Below are 754 nucleotides of genomic sequence, written 5' to 3'. Positions count from 1 at the left end.
CTGGTGCTTTTCTGTTTTCTTCTTTCTCTCTATCTCTCCTCACATATGCTCAGATTCCAGCGATCCTCAGTGATATTAATAGCAAGAATGTCCATCTTGTCGTGCCGTGTGTTGTGTTTGTTGGCCATTGTGCTCTGCTGTGTGGGTGTGGCTCATGCTGATCCTGCTGCTTCACAAAGAAGCGTAGGAAAAGTGAATGAGGAAGCAGAGATGGTGGAAAAGACCAAAGAACTGAAGGAGGAGTGTGTGAAAGCAACCAACGCTGCTAAAAAGGTCGCGGATGAAGCTCAAGAATTTGTTTCTACTACTCAGGATAATCTCGAAACAATTGCTGCTGACTCCAAAAAAGTGGAGGAAACGAAGAGTAAAGGTCATGAACTCATTGAAAAGGCAACGAAGGCTGCAGAGAAAGCAAAAGAAATGGCCGACAAAATTTTTGAAAGTAAAACTGAAACTGAAGAAAAAACGGCTATTCTCTTTCAGGAAGAACTAGATAAGGCAAGGGAAGCAGCTGACGATGCTATAGATGCTGAGGGAATGGCGAACACTTCTGTTAATGATGTGAAGAATCTCCTGAAGGAACTCGATGCCGCAGTTGCTGCTGCCAAAGAGAGGGAGAAGGAAAAACAGGTGGATCCTCAACCACAGCCACAGGAACAGACAAATGAAACATCTCTTGGTGAGCAGCAAGGCCATACAGAAGGAAATAAGACGGAGCAAACACAAGAAAAACAAAAACAGCCTTCTAGTTCTA

At 43.9% G+C, this 754-nt stretch overlaps 1 protein-coding gene across 1 annotated transcript; it reads left to right on the top strand.

Moving 5' to 3' along the window:
* Positions 1-87: 87 nt before the first annotated feature.
* Positions 88-753, top strand: TM35_000841150 (uncharacterized protein; the record flags this gene model as incomplete). Its single annotated transcript, XM_029031425.1, has 1 exon — positions 88-753. A coding segment is annotated over one exon (666 nt), but the record flags the coding sequence as incomplete, so codon positions are not given.
* Position 754: the final 1 nt, after the last annotated feature.

Source organism: Trypanosoma theileri (assembly GCF_002087225.1).
Source record: "Trypanosoma theileri isolate Edinburgh chromosome Unknown TM35_Tth_84_V1, whole genome shotgun sequence".
Taxonomy (NCBI): domain Eukaryota; phylum Euglenozoa; class Kinetoplastea; order Trypanosomatida; family Trypanosomatidae; genus Trypanosoma; species Trypanosoma theileri.
The sequence above is the reverse complement of the archived record's forward strand: the minus strand, read 5'-3'. Positions and strand labels throughout refer to the sequence as shown.